This window comes from Hyperolius riggenbachi, chromosome 4, assembly GCF_040937935.1.
Source record: "Hyperolius riggenbachi isolate aHypRig1 chromosome 4, aHypRig1.pri, whole genome shotgun sequence".
NCBI classification, from domain to species: Eukaryota; Metazoa; Chordata; class Amphibia; order Anura; family Hyperoliidae; genus Hyperolius; species Hyperolius riggenbachi.
In genome coordinates, this window is record NC_090649.1 from 306,792,027 (window position 1) to 306,810,726 (window position 18,700).

Genomic DNA, 18,700 nt, shown 5'->3' on the forward strand with positions numbered 1-18,700 from the left:
TTTACACTTATTTTTTCCAAATGCACTAAAGAATTTGCACATGAGGCAGAAGTTCGGTAATTTACAGAACAAACATGCCTCAATTCACTTACCAGCAGGTCAGCGGGCAGGCAGGGAGCTGCATGGGTTTGCTCACAGCCAGCCGACATACATGGGAAGAGCTGGAGGAGGCGATCTGTCATTTATAAGCAGACGGGTTAACGTAGAGCCAGTTCGTGTTCCCCTTCTTCCCTGCTCCTGTCTGTACTCTGCCTCACCCGGTCCGGGAGCACGTGCAAAATGCTGCTGAGGCTGTGTGCACAGCGCACAGGCAGTCGGCTCCCAGCCCAGCCTGAAAAGAAAAACCACAAAGGGAGGGGGAGAAAGCAAAACTCATAATAAAAAAAGCATGGGAAAACTCCAGATTTCTCTGTACTGTGTGGCTCACAGTGTGTGGCTCTCGCTATTGGCTGCCTGGCTCTCCCCAGAGGGGAAAATCTACCACAAAGACAGTATGGGGAGAGCCAGTTATTGGCTGCTGTGAGCTAGTGGAAAATACCAAACACTTTTGGCTGGTAAATGAGATGCGGAAATATTTGTGAATGGACATTTCCTGAGATAATTACCGCACAAGTCGGTAATTTACCTCACTAGTCGGAAACTTTGCGGCGATAGGTTTAGTGAATTGTAATTTTGCAAGGTGTTTGGTAAATTTAGCAGTTTTGAGCACTACCAAATGTGGTAATGCTTTGTGAATAGAGCCCAAAGTGTTGTGTGTTTCTTCCGAACAATTCAACTTTGGTTTCATCTGTCCACAGAATATTTTGCCAGTACTACTGTGGAACATCCAGGTGCTCTTTTGAAAACTTTAAACGTGCAGCAATGGTTTTTTTGGACAGCAGTGGCTTCCTCTGTGGTATCCTCCCATAATCTCCATTCTTGTTTAGTGTTTTACGTATCATAGATTCGCTAACATGGATGTTAGCATATGCCAGAGACTTTTGTAAGTCTTAAGCTGACAGTCTAAGATTCTTCTTCACCTCATTGAGCATTCTGCGCTGTGCTCTTGCAATCATCTTTACAGGATGGCCACTCCTAAGAAGAGTAGCAGCAGTGCTGAACTTTCTCCATTCATAGACAATTTGTCTTACTGTGGACTGATGAACTGCAAGGCTTTTGGAGATAATTTTAAAACCCTTTCCAGCTTTACGCAAGTCAACAATTCTTAATTGTAGGTCTTCTGAGAGCTCTTTTGTAGGAGTCATCATTCACATCAGGCAGAGCTTCTTGGGAAGAAAAAACCCAAAACAGTTGAATTTTTTTTATAGGGCAGGGCAGACGTAACCAGTTGTATCTCATCTCATTGATTGGACTCCAGCTGGCTGACACTTTACTCCAATTAGCTCTTGGAGCGGTCATTAGTCTAGGGGGTTCACATACTTTTTCCACCTGCACTGTGAATGTTTACATTGTGTGTTCAATAAAAACATGGAAACATTTAATTATTTGTGTGGTATTAGTTTAAAGCAGACTGTGATTGTCTATTGTTGTAACTTAGATGAAGATCAGATCACATTTTATGACCAATTTGTGCAGATATTCATATAATTCCAAAGGGTTCAAACATTTTTTATTGCTACTGTAGCTTGACTCCAGCCTAGCAAATATATGGGATGAAGATGGTGATACCGCTCAGACCCCTGGTGCTGGACAGTGCTGGACCGTGGAAACTCCAATCCAAACGAAATATATAAAGACAGAAGGTCCGCAACTTGTCCGATGATATATAGACTTTATTATGAACGTATCTGTTATAAACTGTTCTAATTCACCTCTTTCCAGCACCAGCAAACTCCTCCTCAAGAGTTGCAAACCCGATCACACAGCAAGCAGGAGATAGACTTTTCTCAGGCTTCTTCAATGTTTACGGAATTTATTCAGAAAACAGATATACAGATAGATACAGTTCATCTTATCCTAGCAAGCAAAGCAGATCTTCATGTTTCTTGGCGTTACCGCTCTTGCCTAACCCCCTGCGGAAGTTAGTCAGGTATTCTTATATCTACTCTATGTTACACTAGACTACCTATGTACAGCATACATCATATTAGATTACAGAAAGGAATGAACATACTTAGAGAAATAATTGGGTTCCAGTCAGTAGAAGTCAGAGATGGAGGGCATGAAAGTATGAAGCAGAGTGAGCTCTGAGCGTCCCCCTAGGTGTTTAATACCGACTAGGAAAGAGTTAAACGTGACATCATATTCGCCATCCCCTAGACCAGACTATTGGATGTGCCCTATCGTGGTGTCATAATACCCACCCACTCCATTAATATTTAATGTCACCTTTCCTTTACTTACTGGAATGTGGATATTTAGTAAATATGGCTGATGTTTATGGTACAAGCTGAGGTCAGTGAGACCTGCGGCCTTGTCCACAGAACAGCTTCTTGGTATGTTCTAGGTCTGCTGACAGAACTGCAGATTTTCTCTCTAACAGAAAATCCCCTTAAAGGGCAGGTCTGCTCATCAAGCCTTTTTGACTAACTCAGTCCAAATAACTGAGGCCTACTTAAATTATAACAATCCCCCCTAAAAAGGCTTGACCCGCAGATCCTAGCTTCTGAACCCACCAGTACGTGGTTTCTTTTCTTTGTGTTTCACTTTTCGATGTTCGTGCTCACACACCTTCTCTGCTCTCGGTGGTTACCCCTTGAAAAGAGAGAGCACGACCTCTTGGTCTTCCTGTAACCAGGCTCTTTGGGGAGGCCCTACTTCTAGATCCCTCTATACCACATGCTCAGCATTTGCGTCACTTGCGTATCACTCACAAACTTGCATGACCACAGAAAAGTGAAACTCGTTTGTTTTTTACTCAATGGAGCAGTGCCAGGTGCCTTCTAAAAGAGCGCCTTTATACAAACAGCTCCATCACCGGTACTACTAAACCTATACCCGTAACCCTGTATATCCCTTAATTTGAAAATATTGGTTCATGAGATTGTTTATGAGGCACCAATCTCTCGACCGTGTTAATTTGTTTGCGTAATTTTACACACAAACTCACCTGTATAATGATTCCCAAGATTGCCACCCCCATCACTACGACCAGTGGATGTAGGAAGAAATTCTGAATTGCAGAGGCCCAGTCCGAATGTCCCTGGAATATTGCCAGAAACCGCTTCCACCAGGTCAGACTGGAACTCACCTGATTATATTTGTGTTCAACCTCGCCTTGATCATGACGAAATATCACCTCTAATTTAGTGTTCTGTTTGTTTAACCGTTTTAACAAAGTGTGATCTTGTGTCAAAACCTGTACCCATTTGTCCCATGGCGTGTTATCCCTCAGGATGGGCACCTCCTGTGGAGCTTTGAACTTTAGAGTTCTCCTCACAATTTGAGGAATCACGTAGTCAAACCTGGATGAATTGATCCGTATGGGATCTCCGCTCACACAATATGTTTCCCTTAAAAGACCAACCCTATCGGAACAATTATGAAAATGTACAATGAATGTGTCATTAGACCTCATGTTTAAAAAACACACTTTTCCTTCGGCCACTGGAGATATTGGTTTGGCATTAGGAGGGATCTTTTGGATGGCAGCTGCGCACTCTGTGTTATTGAGCCAGCAGGCGTCCTCACTAAATCGGACTTGCCCCGGCAAACACAGGTACCTCTCTGATAATTGCCAGCATGATGACAAATCTACTTGTTTCACCTCCCCGTCTAGCACCAAAAACCGTTGACCTCTCAGGTCATGGTGTAAGATATGTGTTGAGGAAACAGGTGTACCCAATGATACTACTGGAAAAACTACCTGAGTTTCTCCGCCGGTAGGAACTAAGAAAGTAGCGGTGCATAAAAAATTGTCGCACCCCATCCATTTGTTTATCCACACCTCTCGGTGCCTCCATGCAAAAGATCCTTCCCCCGGAAAATCGACAAATCGCTCCTTGTCAAGTCTCAGCTGTAAAGGAGTTATACCTTCTGATAAGGCTTGAGCCATTATCTTAAAATCTGCTGTTAACTCGGTCTGCATTGACAGGCATGCTGTCTCCCATGCAGTACCCCTAGCATGTTCAATCATCTTCTGAAGAATTATTTGAATGTGCCTTTGAGTGTACCCCTGAACTCTATAGGTGTTGTGCGTTAACTGTTCCAAAACCAAGTTCAGATGGTGTTGGGTACCCACATTCTGTTGTCCCAATGTGCCTAATTGTTGAATGACCTCCGTCATCCCTTCTATGTCTACACTGTTTGCTACCCCCATTCCAGCGCCCATTCCTCCCAAGAGTGTATCTGTTAAATCTCGGGACCTTCTTCTGGCTACGCTATTCCCCGTGGAATGTGCCCATGACATAAAAGCCTGTACCAGGGTGGCAGTGACAGTGCTGCAGTTAGGGTATATATTAGATATTACCCACTCTTCTAAATTAATCTGCCAAGTGATCAATTGAAGCTGGGCCTCCATGATAACTGGAGTCGCCCTCAGTTGATTTAACTGGAAAGGGCCACTTTTTACAACCTGATGTGTCTCACATGACGGTAGGTGAGGTTCCTGAGTAGTCCCTGGCAGGGTGACTACCTGAGCTTTAGGCGTTGTGGGAACCCCCACTTTTACTGTCACGGTTCCCCTTCTCATTATGCAAGATCTATTTGGACCCTTAAACTCTAGGGACTGTGGGATGCAAAAACCATATGTCCATGGTCCTTCATCCTCCCGGACTAAGGGCGCTATTTTTAAACTCCCCCTTTTTAGTCCCATCACCCTTCCGTCATAGAGAGTCCCCGGGGTGCTACCTGATGTATCCCAGGATTATACCTCTCTACTCCAAAAAGTCCCCGGATCCATCCAACTCACGTCCCATGCTAACCCTTGTGGCCCTCCTCAGAAGAATACGGTAGGTACTCTTTCTTCTGGGAAATTGATTAGCATATCAATGACAAACGCTGTTCCCAACTGTCCTGCTCGGACCTTTGCCCCCCTTATGTCCTGGGGCAAAATGCGTACCTTAGGTCGGGAAGAATGTACTCTCTGCAATCGTTCGATTAAGAGTACCTCCTCACTTACCCATCTAGCATGAGGATAAGTGCTTGAATATGGACTGTGTGGTATTGTCTCATGTTGTGACCCCTGTAGTGAGGATGTTACCTGTGTGGACCCTCCCCTGCTCGGGATTGCTCTCCCCACCCTCTTGGTCCCCTGAGACTGTGGCTGGATCTCGATTTTTACTTCTTGTTTCGAGAACCACCAACCCTCGGCTTTCCAGCCTTTACGTGTGTATAGTTGTTTCAGAGGCACTCTCTGTTGGTAGTTCCAGAGTGTGATGTTGTCCCCCGCGTCTCTCCGGCAGGAGAATTGACGCCTCCTACTCGTTCCTCTCCAATCTGGAACCATCTCACTCTGGATAACCAAGACAAGGTACCCCTGAATCACACACTCCACCTTTTGCATGTACCCATTGTACTGCAAGGTACCTTTTAACAAAACTTTGGATCGGTGCATCGATTCTGGGAGTGTGACATTCAATAGCAGATTTACACTGCCGTTCACGTCACCCTTCCAGCACACCTGACCTTTCAGACCTTTCACCCACATTGTGCCATGAAATTTGTCTGCACCTGGCACTTGTGTTCTCATTAACCCCTTATTATACATGAGAATGTCCTCTCTTCGTTCTCCTAGGACGAAATGGCAACCTAGGATCACCATCAGCACGGTACTCTTCATTATAAAAGCACCACCTTGGGAAAGAAAAACATTAGCACTTTGCACTATGCTTTGCTCAGTCAGTTTTTTTAGACGTTTTCCGATCTCAGGAACCTCGGTTTTTAGTCTCTTTCCAATTTCAGGAATCTCATGTTTTAGTCTCTTTCCAACTTAAAGAATCTCGTGTTTCTCCAAACTTAGATTGGCATCTGGAACCTTTCGCTTATCCGACTGACATCTCCATCTTTGCTGCCAGCACTGCAGCTGTCTCGAGCCCATATTGCCAAACTCCTGAAATCGAAATACAAACAAATCAATTCTTATTAATGATTCGGGATTCACCCTGCGGCTTGTACTCTGTACACTTTAACCTGATCAATATATGCCGTAATTGATCTCGTTGCTTTATGGTTCTCATGAACTCTGTTTACTCTTATTGCTAGATTGGAGTTACAACCTCTCTCCCCTACCTAAGTACTATCCTCAGTACTTACCTGTTTAAAATATGCTCCCGCGGACTTCACCTTTGGAAGCTCTCACCTCATTGCAAGCTCTCACCACCCCCCCCCCCCTTTCTGTACACACGCGGCCGTCGTATGCACAGAGTATGGATGCCACACACCTGTTGCTGCTTTGCAGGTGAGCCTGCAATGCTCTTACTCATTTTCGCATTAACTTATCTAGAACTTCATCGCAATACCAGCTCTGCTAGAAGTTCTGTGTGTTGTACCCTCTGATCAATGTTTGCCGTGCCACTACCTTCATACTACCAAAAAAAACGGTTGCCTCCCTGTAGGAAGGAGCACGCTGCACTTAAACTACACAGGATGCAGGGCTAAGCATTCCAGCGTCAAATGCCTGTATGCAGATCCCTGAATGCCCACTTGGTAGGTAGTCAAATGGCAAACACCGTACTGATACACTGTCACTCTGTAAATGGCAATTGCTGCATCTCTATAATTGCCCCTTGAACTGCTTCCAGTTCTGTTCTGTGCTAAACTGAATCAGAGCTGGAGAAAAGAAGAGAAAGAAAAAAAAATATATATTTATGACCAATCGGTGGGCGAGGAAAAACACGCTAACAGCCCAGCAATGACATCTTTGTCAATCTCTGGTCCTGTTCCTGACACAACCCCCCCCCGAAACAAACACTCTGCAGTCGCCGCGAGTACACCTGGATTGGTCAACTCCTTTCTTTCTCTCTTTTCCTTTCCCCCTCTCCAACTATGCACTGTCCCCCTATCTCTATGGGGAACACATGCTGCACCGCACTTTAAGGTGCCTCACTTAAAGGAATAATCCCATAAACAACCCAGTACAGATACTTCCATGATCTGCGCAGCACTTGCAAATCACTCCCTGGGGACTATCTGACTTATACGTGTTTTCCTAGCTGGGAAACACTTCCTATCCGTGAGCCTGCAACTTGCTTGGCTCACGTATGCGGACAATCCCTGTGCCCAGACTTCTTCTGAGGAAATCATCTGGAAGCCAAGAAACTCAGTAGAATCTCTCTACTGTCCCCACTCTGGACCCCCCTCCCACCAGCTGCTTCCGTGCACGGCACCTTGTGCACAGCTGTGACGTGGGACGTGGGATCCCCCCCAGCACATCCTCCCCCCTGCCATCGGGGCGTGCCTATCAGTGGCCGCTTCCCGCCCCCTCCCCTCCTGATACATCATGCAGATGGGAGTGGCTTTCTCAGAAACCCGACGCCATGTTGAGTCATGGCATGCCAGCCAAAATGGCTGCTATCAATCTCCCGTAGCAACCTCTTAATCCTATACACATTAGGAGAAAAAAAACAGTTAGAACATACAATGCATAGTATGCACACTAAACATTTCAGCATATATCTTTCTCGGATACCTGCAAAACAGACACAGCAGTGTGTGAAATTTCCTATCTCCTTCCCAGAAAAAAAAAACGCAAATCATCTTGGACATGTAGATGGAGAAGAAAAAAAAAAAAACATGCACCCAACCCCGTGCACTCAAACGCTTCCCACAGAACTCCGATCTTATGACGGCTGAAAAAAACCATCCTGAACAGAAGAAATTCTCCACAACTACACCGAAACTTTACTCATATCATAAACCTTTGCCTGGATTGCGGAGTGACAGAAACTGAACAAATCTTCCAGCTGTTAGCAGATATCCGCAGACACAAACCTTAACCGTGCTTCCCCCAATCTGTAGAGAGGGGTGTGGGAGGATGCACTGTATTGACCCCCCTTCCCACTAAACCAACGCTCTGCGATCCGCAAGAAAAAAAAACCAATAAAACCCATGACACTGAATCATGCTGAGATTACAGAAACATTACATAGCACTAACTAACTAATAGCATTGACTGGAACCAGTATTCCCACTATTCTGGGCTCTCGTACACCAACGTTTCCTCTCTATTTCTCCCCCTAACTGCTCTCCTCACTATCCACCATCTGCTCGACAGAGCACGGGAGAAAAATAAACATCGCTGGCCTCCCTCCCCGCCCAGAACTGCACAGAGAGAAACCAAAACTATATACGCTGCCCACACTTTAGCATAACACAGAAAGATAACTCACAGCTGTAGAAAAAAAACACTGTTAACATATAACAGACCCCAAACACTGCTACAAAATCAAATAAACAACTGAAACGTTATACTTGCCTGGCTCTACAGACTTGTACCGACTTCCAATCCGATCAGCTGACGGCAAGTTCTTTTCCACGAGTCGATGGACCTCGGTGAGCGTTTACTGAGCGTTCTCTCAGCGGATTCTCCGGTCCCGAAGGTAACTTGCTCAAAACCTCTGCCTGGGATACCTCACCACGGAATCCTTTGTTTGGCTAGATTGCGTGTACATTGCAATCCAAATAAAACAGGTCCATGACTCGCCGCTGATCATCACTCGGATTGCAGTCCGTATGTTGGCCTCTCTAGCGGCCTCCCACACACCACTTATCCTCTTGATAAGCTTTCCAGTCCGCGTCAACTCCGCTTGTGTCGCTGTGGAAGATCTTGAAAACTTCGGCCCCCGGCCCCTGTCTGCCTGTTTTGCAAGGCAGTGAAGGGGGGTTTCAGCACCACTGTTATAAACTGTTCTAATTCACCTCTTTCCAGCACCAGCAAACTCCTCCTCAAGAGTTGCAAACCCGATCACACAGCAAGCAGGAGATAGACTTTTCTCAGGCTTCTTCAATGTTTACGGAGTTTATTCAGAAAACAGATATACAGATAGATACAGTTCATCTTATCCTAGCAAGCAAAGCAGATCTTCATGTTTCTTGGCGTTACCGCTCTTGCCTAACCCCCTGCGGAAGTTAGTCAGGTATTCTTATATCTACTCTATGTTACACTAGACTACCTATGTACAGCATACATCATATCAGATTACAGAAAGGAATGAACATACTTAGAGAAATAATTGGGTTCCAGTCAGTAGAAGTCAGAGATGGAGGGCATGAAAGTATGAAGCAGAGTGAGCTCTGAGCGCCCCCCTAGGTGTTTAATACCGACTAGGAAAGAGTTAAACGTGACATCATATTCGCTATCCCCTAGACCAGACTATTGGATGAGCCCTATCGTGGTGTCATAATACCCACCCACTCGATAAATATTTAATGTCACCTTTTCTTTACTTACTGGAATGTGGATATTTAGTAAATATGGCTGATGTTTATGGTACAAGCTGAGGTCAGTGAGACCTGCGGCCTTGTCCACAGAACAGCTTCTTGGTATGTTCTAGGTCTGCTAACAGAACTGCAGATTTTCTCTCTAAGAGAAAATCCCCTTAAAGGGCAGGTCTGCTCATCAAGCCTTTTTGACTAACTCAGTCCAAATAACTGAGGCCTACTTAAATTATAACAGTATCCAGCAATACAAAGCCGACATGTTTGGGACCCAAAGGTCCTTACTCATGGCTAAAAGGTGCAACACATAATATACATTTATACAAATGAACACACATCCCGCCCAGAAAAAAAGGGGGGGGGGGTTGGGGGTAAAAAGGGGGAGGGATCCCCTCCACAAACCGCCCACAAGGGCGGTTTGGCTATTAAAATATGATATATGAAGTTACAATGCAGCTTAATTAGGTAAGGGAGGCGGGGTCAGTAGACAGCACCAAACTGTATAAGGGAGAGGGGGGGGCACTAAAAACCAGAGAACAGTATAGGGGAGGGAAGGGTCCACTAGACATCATGAAAAGGTATGGGGGAGAGAGGACCACTAAACACCAGGAAACTTTACAGGGGAGGGAAATAGTGTGTGTGTACATATATCTCAACAGCATTGATGATGTCATTAGTGATTCATCGTGTTTGATGACAAACAACTAGGGATGGTGACTGAGATGCAAATAATTTTGAGTTGATGCAGCATTGTGCAAATTATGTCTGCTTAGCTTTATTATTGGTGCTTAATTCTGATATTTGGCAGAATATTGTTGCTTAATAATGATATGTAAGGGTAAAAAGCTGTTTAATTTTGATATCTGGGATGTCATAGCCGCTAAATTATGCTCGATTTTCAGTAGAAAAAATATAAAGTGCTGAACACAGTCAGTTGTACATAATTACATACGTAATTACCTTCAATATAGTCCACTGCTCAGCTGGATTGTGCTGCCAGTTCCGACTGATACCCGTATTCCATATGATAATGAGGCCAGAGCTGTCTCCCGAAAACATGTGAAGGCCTAAAAGAAAAATCCTATGCTTTGTTAGATGGCAGAAATCTCACTCTAACTGTAAATGAACAACCATTTCTTTTACTGACCGTGTTTCTTAATAATTTGTGCTAATAAAAGCCAAATAAGGAACAGTTAAAAAAGTTGCGGCCAAAAATAGGCACAATTGTTATTTATCGATATATGTTGGTGCAATTATTTATCATAATATAGAAAGCCATTATGCTATTGAAATGTATTGTACTATTGTTAGTGGGGATCCGAGGGTTTTAAAGTGAACCAGAGACGAAGCAACCGCATGTATTTTACTATATATATATATATATATATATATATACACACACATACATACATATATATATATATATATATACGTATGTACATATATATATACATACATACATACATACATATATATATACGTATGTACATATATATACATACATACATATACATACATACATACATACATACACACACACACATATACACACACACATATATATATATACATACATACATGCATACACATGCATACATACACACACAATAACATTTGTAAAGCGCTTTTCTCCCATAGGACTCAAAGCGCATAGTTGTGTCTCAGATTAACCACCCTGGCGTTCTATTGAGATCGCCAGGGCAGCTGCGGGAGGGTTTTTTTGAATAAAAAAACAAAACTATTTCATGCAGCCAACTGAAAGTTGGCTGCATGAAAGCCCACTAGAGGGCGCTCCGGAGGCGTTCTTCCGATCGCCTCCGGCAAGCAGAAGTAACAAGGAAGGCTGCAATGAGCAGCCTTCCTTGTTTGGCTTTCCTCGTCGCCATGGCGACGAGCGGAGTGACGTCATGGACGTCATCCGACGTCAGCCGCCTCCGATCCAGCCCTTAGCGCTGGCAGGAACTGTTTGTTCCGGCTGCGCAGGGCTCGGGCAGCTGGGGGGACCCTCTTTCGCCGCTGCTCGCGGCGGATCGCCGCAGAGCGGCGACGATCAGGCTGCACACACGGCTGGCAAAGTGCCAGCTGCGTGTGCTGCTTTTTATTTCATCAAAATCGGCCCAGCAGGGCCTGAGCGGCACCCTCTGGTGGTAATGGACGAGCTGAGCTCGTCCATACCGCTAAGGTGGTTAATACAGGGTTGCAGGCTGGGTTGTGTTACATAGGAGATAGTCAGATGTTCATGAATGCCAGACTGAAGAGGTAGGTTTTCAGTTTAGACTTAAATGCTTCCAGGGATGGAGCTGTCCTGATTGGGTGTGGCAGGGAGTTCCAAAGTGTAGGGGCAGCATGACAAATGGCTCTGTCTCCAAAGGTTTTGAGGTGGACTCTGGGGGTGACCAAGGCGTTACGTCCTTTTGATCTAAGATTGTGGGGGAGGGGGGGGATGATGCAGTTGTAACAAGTCCTTCAGGTATCCAGGGCCCAGATTGTGCAAGGATTTGAATGTCAGTAAGCCATTCTTAAACAGAATTCTCCATTTTATCGGTAGCCAGTGGAGTGAGCACAGGGTTGGTGTTATGTGGCAATGGCGCGGTTGGCTCGTTAACAGCCTTGCGGCGGCATTCTGTACTAATTGCAGGTGGCGTAAGTCTTTCTTATGCAGGCCTGTGTACAGGACGTTGCAGTAGTCTAACCTTGATGTGACGAAGGCATGAACTAGGGTTGGAAGATCCTCTGAAGGAATTAGGTGTTTAATCCTTGCAATATTCCTTAGATGAAAGAAGGAATGTTTCACAACAGCTGAGATTTGATTCCTGAAGCTTAATTTCCCATCAATCAGTACTCCCAGGCTACGCACACAGTCTGAGTTGTTCAGGTCTGAGCTCCCTATCCTTAGCGGTGTTGGTTGAGACTGGGGCTGCTTTGCTGTTGAGCCCTGGCCCTCGATAACAAGAACCTCAGTTTTGTCAGCATTAAGTTTTAGCCAATTATTATTCATCCACTCCTGAAGATCAGCTAAGCATGCGTTTATTTGTGGAGTAGGGTCTGTGATGCCAGGTTTGAATGACAAATATAGCTGGGTGTCATCAGCATAGCAATGATATGTCAGGCCATGTTTTTGTATGATTTCTCCAAGTGGCAGCATGTATACGGTGAAAAGTAAAGGAGATAATATTGCGCCCTGAGGTACACCGTATTTTAGTGGTACAGGGTTGGAGAGGAAGGGCCCTAAGGCTACCCTTTGTGTTCTGCCAGCCAGGAAGGAGTTGAACCACCGGAGAACAATGCCATCTATGCCACAGTACTCTTGTAGCCTGTTGAGCAAGATTTCATGATCGACTGTGTCAGAAGCCGCTGAGAGGTCAAGCAAAATCAGGATGGAACATTGACCCTTGTCTCTTGCAATGAGCAGATCATTGCAAATATGGGTGAGGGCTGTTTCACAGCTGCGATATTTCCTGAAGCCAGATTGAAGAGGGTCAAGGATGTTGTTTCTGGAGAGCCTGGCTTCAAGTTGGAGGTAGACAACCTTTTCAATAACTTTTCCCAGAAAAAGGGAGGTTTGAGACAGGTCTGTAGCTGTTTAGAGCATCTGGGTCTAAGGATGGTTTCTTGAGTAGTGGCCTGACGATTGCTTCTTTCAGAGTAGAGGGAAACCACCCTTCTTGTAAGGAACCGTTGACTATTTTGTGGAATGTCGGTGTAAATAGTTCAGGGCATTTCAACATGAACTTAGTGGGGCCAGGGGCCAGATCGCAGGTACTCTGGCGAAGGTTTGAGAGGATATCCAAGATGTCTTTACAGTGATTACCTTAAAATCAGACCATGGTGGTAGGCTATTTTTGCACCTGTTATATGGCTCTGCATGGGTTTCTGGGGCTGTGAATTGAATGGCAGATCATATGGAGGAGACTTTGTCGGAGATGAAGTGGGCAAATTTCTCGCACAGTTCCTGTGAAGGTCTGATACTGGATTTCCTGCAAGATGGATTGCAGAGACTGTCAACCGTGCAGAAGAGTTGGGCAGGTCTGTTGGCTGCATTTGCAATTTCGTGAGACAGGACTAAGGACTTCTTTTTGTTAATCATCGTTTGATATTTTTTCAGGTGAGCAATTAGGGAGAGTTTGTCATCAGGGGACTGATGTTTGCACCACCTTCGTTCCAGTCTGCGTCCCTGTTTCTTTAGTTCCTTTATAGAGTTGTCAAACCAGCGAGCGTGATGTAATGGTGCGGAACGTTTAATCTTTAAGGGAGCTATGGCGTCAAAAACGGCTGAGACATCGTGGTTATATTTAAGGACCATGGATTCAAGGCCTCAGTTGTGATCTGTCAATCCGCCTATATTAAGGCTGTTCTGAAGGTGTTGGGGTGTCAAACCTTTCAAGGAACGATATTTTATTAGTTCTTTCACTTGGTGTTTTGTAGCCGGTGCTGTAAAGGAGAAGTGGACAGTGTGGTGGTCTGACTAAACTACTGGATCAATTTCCACATTGGATATTAGGAGTTCTGAATGAAAAATTAGGTTCAAAGTGTGTCCTTTTTTGTGGGTAGGGAAGTTGACGGCTTGAGATAAGCCCAGTTCATTCATGGAGAGAAGTAGCTCAGTTCCTAATTGGGAAGAGTGTGTATCGACCCATGCGTTAAAGTCTCCCAGAATTATCCACCTAGGGTGTTTCAGTGTTATGCAAGATACAAGTTCTGCTATTTCCTTGAGAAAAGCTGAGCCAGCATCAGGGGGTCGGTAGACAAGCAGTATGTTTATTTTTGTCTCAGCTGAGAGTTGGGCTGCCAGACATTCAAAGGAGTGGGTGGGGGCTACAGCAAGTGGTTTAATATTCAAACTAGATTTGAAGCACAGAGCTAATCCTCCTCCCTTGCGGTTTTGTCTTTCGCAGTGTAAAACTGAGTAACTGTCTGGTACCGCAGCCGTGAGAGTGGGTCCCGAGTTCTGATCCAACCATGTCTCTGTAATTAAAGCTAGATCTGAAGCCTCTATTAGATCGTGAATAACTGCTGTTTTGTTGTTTATGGACCTGGCATTGCAGAGTACTGCTTTAATGTTGTTTGCCTTAACTTTGAGGCCTGTGTTCCTAGCTCCTGGCTGGGGGTTGTAATCAGGAGTGTGGCAGCTATCTCTGTTATATGGGTCCTTTACTGATACAGCTGATTTGGAGATATGCGATTGCTTTGGCTTTGAGTTATGGGTGCCTGCACGTCTTCCCCTCTTCCCCCGCCTTGTTTTCTTGAGAATCCCAAGGGATTTTAGAGGGGTAATCAAAGCAGAATCTATCTGTAAGAGTTTCTTGGGAACAAAGGTTGCAATATAGATAAGCATCTCAGCTGAGTATTTTAGTGGTGACATTTGGACAGCTGATAGACATCCTGCTGAGATCAAAAGGGAAGGGGTCTTTTGCAAGCTGTACTTCTCAGAAAAAAAGGAGATGCTCCAGTTTAAAACAAATTAAAACAGTTCCTTGTTTCAGTTTAAAAAGTTTGGAATTGTGATGATTTGCTCAGCTGCCTGTGCAGGCAGGCAGCTTTTTGACCATTGTTTTGATTTGCATGCTGCAGGACTCTGGAAAGAAGAGCTTCTGTCAGTTTTGCAGCTTGTGCTTGCAGAGGAATTTGCATACGTTGTCATGCAAATTGCCTGGCCACATTCATTGGAGGCGTGTACTATAAGTACTATGTCTTTCCCACAATGCTTGGCTGTTCATAAGGATTTCGTCCTATGTAACACTCCTGGTGGGGTGTCAGCCTTGCTCTCTGTTTGAACATCAGCTTAGAGTAATTCCGGAATCTGCGCTAGGCAGATTTCCCTAGTGCAGTTAGGATTGTATTATCTGTATTGCCTGTTCTGTCTTGTCTTGCCTGTTGGCATTGTCCTGTCCCTATGGTGGTTGACAGGAAATGGTTCTGATCTCTGTTCTTGGAGTATAGCTGGTGCAGCGGTTGCTACCAGCTATCTCTTCTGTTCTGTCTCCTGGGATCGCACTAGCTACTTTTTGCTAGCGCTGGGGATCCTTCTGTTCTGTCTCCTGGGATCGTGCTAGCTACTTTTCGCTAGCGCTGGGGATCCTTCTGTTCTGTCTCCTGGGATCGCGCTAGCTACTTTTCGCTAGCGCTGGGGATCCTTCTGTTCTGCTACTCTGTACCTGAATCGCGCTAGCCACTTTTCGCTAGTGCTGTGGATCCTATCTCTCGCTTGTCCCTGTTTTCGTGTGTCTGTCTTATCTGCTACGACAGCTTGCTGGAGGCTCGGTGAGGTAACCGTTAAGCAAGCGTTCGCGTCCTCTGTTTCATGTTTGTCTGTCGATGGTTAGTTAGGCGTGCTTGTCTCTATTGTGCTTATCACGTGGAGACCGCGCATAACCGCGTGCACTGTTGCGAATGAGTGCGGTGTTCGCGGTTAGCTAGCGTTTGTTGTTTTCCGCATCTTCTCATTGTATTATTTACTGTGCCTTTGCTACCCTCCTATTCTGTCCTGATCTGCCTTGTGTCACGTCTGGCGATCGCGTTCCTATTTCATATCTACTGTATTGTGTGCGCGGTCGCGGGGGGGGGGGGGGGGGCAACTGGATTGGCGCACACACATACAACCTGTCCCTTTGCTCGTTCTCATTCGCAATCGCCTCTCTTGCGATTGCGTTCTGCGCTTCGTACAATTCCTGTCTGGCATTTGTGGAGGTACAGAGGATTGGTTCCTCTGCACTCCCCAGCGCCATCTGCCGACAGGAATTTCCCTCTACAGGTGCGTAGCACCTTTTGCTGGGTGCCTGCAATTACACGCTTGTGGAGGATTTCCGCCGTGTCAGCGCACGCGTTGTGCGCTGATCACGGAGAAAGTTCCACAATCGTTACAGGAATAAATGTATAAAGAGGGATAGTCATATAACATAGAAAGCTCACAAGGTGTTTTTTGCCATTTCCGTTACTTACAGAAAGGATCAGGAGCTGAGGGTTGCAGAAAGTTGTAGAATTTCAAAGTTTGAGGTCAGCTCCTAGCAGGCTAGGCATTTTCAGTCCAAGTCCAATTTTAATCCAGTTTAAATCTCAGCCATCCAAAGTGATCCATAATTTCGGATGAGCTGTAGTTGTTGCCAGAGAGGTGATGAATAGGATTCCTCTGTATTTTGGGTCCTGTCCGTGCCCAAATGTATTTAAGTAGTCAAATTTCTGAGACAAGATGTGGAGCAGCTTGAGAGAGCTGCAGCCCAGCTTGGGCGCGCTCAGTAGGTATCAGTGGGAACATTAGATAGAACACCTACTCTGCTCTCTGCTTCATCCTTCACTGCTCAGCCTACTTGTTATAAGCCATGATAAAATCCCCGACTGAGCATTCAATCTGGCTTTGCTCAGGAATCATTATAGCGGAGTCATTATAGCAGAGCTAGAAGGGGCAGGCTTGTGCTTGAAAAGACATCAGAGAAGATAGACTCAGATAATATAATGATTCCTGAGTAAAGCCAGACTGAATGCTCAGTCAGGGATTTTATCAGGGCTGTTAAGAACCAGGCTGCGCAGTGAAGGATGAAGCAGAAAACAGCGTAGGTGTTTTCTCTAATGTTCCCACTTATATACAGTACAGACCAAAAGTTTGGACACACCTCATTCAAAGAGTTTTCTTTATTTTCATGACTATGAACATTGTAGATTCACACTGAAAGCATCCAAACTATGAATTAACACATGTGGAAGTATAGTACATAATCAAAAAGTGTGAAAATATGTCATATTCTAGGTTCTTCAAAGTAGCCAACTTTTGCTTTGATTACTGCTCAGGTAGTCACCTGAAATGATCTTCCAAAATCTTGAAGGAGTTCCCAGAGATGCTTAGCACTTGTTGGCCCTTTTGACTTCACTCTGTGGTCTAACTCACCCCAAACCATCTCGATTGGGTTCAGGTCTGGTGACTGTGGTGGCCAGGTCATCTGGCGCAGCACCCCATTACTCTCCTTCCTGGTCAAATAGCCCTTACACAGCCTAGAGGTGTGTTTGGGGTTATTGTCCTGTTGAAAAATAAATGATGGTCCAACTAAACGCAAACCGGATGGAATGGCATGCCGCTGCAAGATGCTGTTGTAGCCATGCTGGTTCAGTATGCCTTCAATTTTGAATAAATCCCCAACAGTGTCACCAGCAAAGCACCCCCACACCATCACACCTCCTCCTCTATGCTTCACGGTGGGAACCAGGCATGTAGAGACCATCCGTTCACCTTTTCTGCGTCGCACAAAGACACGGTGGTTGGAACCAAAAATCTCAAATTTGGACTCATCAGACCAAAGCACAAATTTCCACTGGTCTAATGTCCATTCCTTGTTTTCTTTATCCCAAACAAGTCTCTTCTGCTTGTTGTCTGTCCTTAGCAGTGGTTTCCTAGCAGATATTCTACCATGAAGGCCTGATTCACACAGTCTCCCCTTAACAGTTGTTCTAGAGATGTGCCTGCTGCTAGAACTCTGTGCGGCATTGACCTGGTCTCTAATCTGAGCTGCTGTTAACCTGCGATTTCTGAGGCTGGTGACTCGGATGAACTTATCCTCCGCAGCAGAGGTGACTGTTGGTCTTCCTTTCCTGGGGCGGTCCGCATGTGAGCCAGTTTCTTTGTAGCGTTTGATGGTTTTTGAGACTGCACTTGGGGACACTTTCAAAGTTTTCCCAATTTTTTGGACTGACTGACCTTTAGTTCTTAAAGTAATGATGGCCACTCATTTTTCTTTACTTAGCTGCTTTTTTCTTGCCATAATACAAATTCTAACAGTCTATTCAGTAGGACTATCAGCTGTGTATCCACCTGACTTCTCCACAACGCAACTGATGGTCCCAACCCGATTTATAAGGCAAGAAATTCCACTTATTAAAACCTGACAGGGTACACCTGTGAAGTGAAAACCATTTCAGGTGACTACCTCTTGAAGCTCATTAAGAGAATGCCAAGAGTGTGCAAAGCAGTAATCAAAGCAAAAGGTGGCTACTTTGAAGAACCTAGAATATGACATATTTTCAGTTGTTTCACACTTTTTGGTTATGTACCATACTTCCACATGTGTTAATTCATAGTTTGGATGCCTTCAGTGTGAATCTACAATGTTCATGGTCATGAAAATAAAGAAAACTCTGAATGAGAAGGTGCGTCCAAACTTTTGGTCTGTACTGTATATGGTAAATACATGAGGGTGTTTCTCCTCTAGTTCACTTTAAAGGTCAGTACACACGCCTGACTGCAGGCAACGACGGGTCTGTCGTCACCTCCCGCTGGGCGGGTTTTCAGCAGACAGTCCGGCGTGTGTACAGTCTGTCGGCAGACTGATACAGAAACAGCCGTATCAGTCTGCAGACAGACTGTACACACGCCGGACTGTCGCTGGAACGCCCACCCAAC

The 18,700-nt window shown here is 45.1% G+C and overlaps 1 protein-coding gene across 5 annotated transcripts in view; it reads right to left on the bottom strand.

Annotated features, from left to right (window-relative positions):
• AHI1 (Abelson helper integration site 1) overlaps positions 1 to 18,700 on the bottom strand; it is a 359,799-nt gene that overhangs the window by 274,200 nt on the left and 66,899 nt on the right. For all 5 annotated transcript variants that reach the window (XM_068231620.1, XM_068231621.1, XM_068231622.1 and 2 more), the window contains one exon: positions 10,276 to 10,382. In XM_068231620.1, coding sequence (XP_068087721.1) covers positions 10,276 to 10,382 — 107 coding nt within the window. The remainder of the gene's footprint in view (positions 1 to 10,275; positions 10,383 to 18,700) is intronic.